This window comes from Bremia lactucae, linkage group LG1 (assembly GCF_004359215.1).
Source record: "Bremia lactucae strain SF5 linkage group LG1, whole genome shotgun sequence".
Lineage (NCBI taxonomy): Eukaryota > Oomycota > Peronosporomycetes > Peronosporales > Peronosporaceae > Bremia > Bremia lactucae.
This window is the reverse complement of record NC_090610.1, coordinates 6,483,642-6,487,323: the sequence shown is the minus strand read 5'-3', so window position 1 is coordinate 6,487,323 and position 3,682 is coordinate 6,483,642. Positions and strand designations below refer to the sequence as shown.

Genomic DNA, 3,682 nt, shown 5'->3' with positions numbered 1-3,682 from the left:
AAGAATATTTTTTTCTGAAGTAAGGATATGGTTTTGTAGTGATGAATCGACTAATATCAATATATGGAATAGTGACCACGGGGCTAATGGATATGAGCCATAGGACAGTGGGTAGCAAAACTCATGTCTGCTGCCAATCCGTAGGCCAGTCTGACTGCTTGAAAAATATCCTGCAGAATTTGTTAAAAGATCCCGATTGAAAACGGATTTTTACAAATGCTTAGATTGTCAGTCGTTGCCAAACGTGAACGATTTTGATGAAAGAGATATTTCCATCAGGCTTCCACATCAGGTGACTTGCTATTCAAAAAAGAAGAGGCTACACCTTGATTTGATGGTTATAGCAAAAACAAAGAGAAAATAGCGCACACGAGAGACCAGACCTAATTTTGCATCGCTAAAGATTTGCGCCAAATTGTCCAGTCATTGAGGATGTAACAAACCATCAAACCGCCCTTGCATTTAGTGAGCCAGTTTGCCTCGCCTGATTTGACGCTTGGGTGTTATAAGCGATTATGCGTACAAATAAGCCAACCGTAAAGTTAACCTAACTTTGATGCCGACTGAAGTGATGATGAACACTAGATACGTCGCAAATTAGAATTGCGTTGCAGAAGTGTCTTATTGACAATGTCCGATCGCAAAAAAGTATATTACGATACATAGCTGCGTCTTCGTACTAGTGCGTTGATTCACAGTCCAGCTTTAAATTGATTGTTGATTGTTCAAGCTCGACACAAAGAACTAGCCTGCTTGATAAGCTTGATAACGCGCCGTCCGAAATACATATTTTTTTCGGTCTCGGGTCTTATGTGAAAGAGCATACAAAAAGCTTGACGAGCAAGAGATAACTGAAGTATAATTGATATTTTTTTCTGAGGCATTGCACTTTCGTAACAGTTGCTTGAGGCAGGCGCAAATTAAAGAGGGGTATGAGCAATTTGTTAGGAAATCGTTAAACACGTCAATTCAAAACAAAATATAAGCAATTTGAAAGGCATGAGCTTGAACATCGCCATTGCTCACCACAACGGTAGCTTGTAATTGTAATCGATTCAGGTTGAGTCGATATGAAAACATGCATGCTTTAACCGCCAACTTGCTGTGAATTGTATGGCAAGAGTATAAGACTGATTATTTTTTACTATTTGATGCTGCTTCATTTCTGAAAAAAATCAAACAGTTCTTTGAATAAAGGTGGCCTTAAGTTTCAGATTGATGTAATTGTGAGTTCAGTCAGGTGCTAATTATCTTCAGTATTTGCTGCGACAAAAAGTTAGAAGACTTCACCCATATTCAGTGTAATCAGTTAAGTTATAGGATTTCTTATATCTAGAAATTGGTCTTGAGTCTTCTACCACAATTAATAAGAAAGAAAGTCAGGCAAGACGGAAACATTATTGTTCTGGATCGGTAAAGCAAAGTTGGCCATGTGTCAATCAATACAAATGCATCTTAAGCTTTATGTAACGTCATGTTGCCCACTTTGGCAACGATAGGTGTTAATGTCCAAGCTTACAATAAAAAGCATATCAGACTGTTACTGTATTGAATACACTAGATGGCAATCACTCCAAGTGGGACCACAAAGCTATTCTTTGTCAAGCTGGAATGATTGGAAATTGGTCTGAATCGTCGGATCATCGCAACTCTTCGAGCCCGCATAGACTGCTTCATGGGCAAAGCTTACTCTAAGCTCATTTCTAAAGTCGCCTTTAGACCAGCAAAGTCTGCCAGCTCCAACAATTATATTTTTCGTGCGTAAATTCATCATGATGCAAGTGTCTGCTCTTTCCTTCTTCATTGCGGCCACCACTGTCACGATGCGTGTTGTTGCTCGACCGATGCACGCTGGTATCAATTATTCTCGATATCTTGAAGAAATCGACGCCACTCAGGCAGATCTTGACGAGTGGAGAGGCAAATTTGGGAGTATTGCCCTTGAAAACGGCTGGATGCCGAACTGCGAGGATGGTAATGCAGACATCCAAGAAGAAGATCTTCGTCAGCGTATCTTCTTGACAAAGCAGAGCATTGAGTCGATTCAAGCTGCCAATCCTGACGCAAACTTTTCCATCATGTCACCGTTCTCAGCTCTAACGGACGAGGAATTTCACACGCACGTACTGAACGCATACGTTCGAAGTAACTCAACTCAAGCAAGTTCACGCCGTCTGCGAAGTGATGCCGCCGCGGTCCCGATGGTCGACAAGAGTTCTGAAGGCATGTCGCTCCTGAAAAATATAGAGCTATTCATGAAGAACTTGATTAACGCTTTTCGACCCGCGAGTGGTAGCGACAGTGATTCAAAGATAACGAGTGGTCGTCAAACGGGCTATAATTTCTTGGATATTAACTTCAGGCGCCCGACGAAACCACCGGCGACAAGCGCACCAGCCCCAGATTTACCGCCGCCGACACAATTTGAACAACTGACGGTCAGTTCTGACTCAATTGATTGGACGACTTCGAAATGCATGGCTCCGATTCAAAATCAAGGATCTTGTGGATCTTGCTGGGCCTTTGCAACCGTATCAGCCGTTGAGTCGGCACAGTGTATAGCTAATGGGGGAAATGAGCTGATCAAATACTCAGAGCAGCAGTTGGTTAGCTGTGACAATCAGAATGGGGGATGCAATGGTGGCTTTCCAATCCATGCATTTGATTTTGTGCAGCAAAACGGTCTTTGCACGGAGAATGAGTACATGTACACGGCTGCGACCGGCTACTCTGGGATTTGTCGCAAGCGGTGTAATGCGCAGAATACTGGGCTTACAGGTTATTCGAGGATTTCAGGTCAGAATGGACTGTTGAAAGCAATTGAGCAGCACCCAGTTATTGTAGCAGTTGCATCAGGTAATAACGTTTGGAAGCAGTATACAGGTGGCGTGGTAGCGTCTTGTGGTACGCGAAAGCCTGACCATGCAGTAGTTGCAGTGGGCTATGATTCTACGTCGATTAAGATTCGCAACTCGTGGGGTACACTTTGGGGTGAGGATGGCTACATGCGTCTTGCTCGTAGCCCGTCTCGAGAAGGAACATGCGGTGTTATGTTAGACATGTCGACTCCGCAGATGTGAATCAAGTAATCTCTTGTGAAGATTCCGGATTTTCCGACTGAGGTATCAGTAGATAGATTTAAATGTTCTGTTTATATAAATTTCACACCTCAAAATTCCGTGCCTTGAGATGCAAAGTGCTGCAAACTTTAAAAATATTAAAAATCATGTTTTATCCTTGGTTGATGGCCGTTCCAACAATAAAGCAGACTCTTCGGTTTATCTACACTGGCTAATGCAAATCAATGTCAAAATCGCGATTACAGTGCTAACTTGCATCGGAGTGTAAATTACAAGGTCTATTTATGTGATAGCTGGGCACTACGACTTGTACTGTTTCAGTACAAGTCCACTTCACACTGCTTCAGTTGTGAGTGGTGCCTTACGTTAGGTGACGTACACTGCACGTGCAGAGGAAGACTTCTCTTAAGACAAGTAGACTTAAGAGGGTAAAATGAAAATTATTAATATAGTTAAGTGTCTCTTAATCTATCTTTGTAAATGCTGACTTAACTAAAACCTAATACTAAAAATGTAAATGAATTCTTATCTCTATCTTATCTTGTAACTCTCTTTGATTACTCCTACAGCTGATTAGTCTGCGGAATAAATAGATATAATGG

At 41.9% G+C, this 3,682-nt stretch overlaps 1 protein-coding gene across 1 annotated transcript; it reads left to right on the top strand.

Annotated features, from left to right (window-relative positions):
* Positions 1–1,772: 1,772 nt before the first annotated feature.
* On the top strand, positions 1,773–3,080 carry CCR75_007504 (uncharacterized protein; the record flags this gene model as incomplete). The annotated part of the gene is made up of 1 exon (XM_067965563.1): positions 1,773–3,080. The coding sequence occupies one exon, from the start codon at positions 1,773–1,775 to the stop codon at positions 3,078–3,080; it is 1,308 nt and encodes a 435-aa protein (XP_067821014.1).
* Between the last annotated feature and the right edge of the window lie 602 nt (positions 3,081–3,682).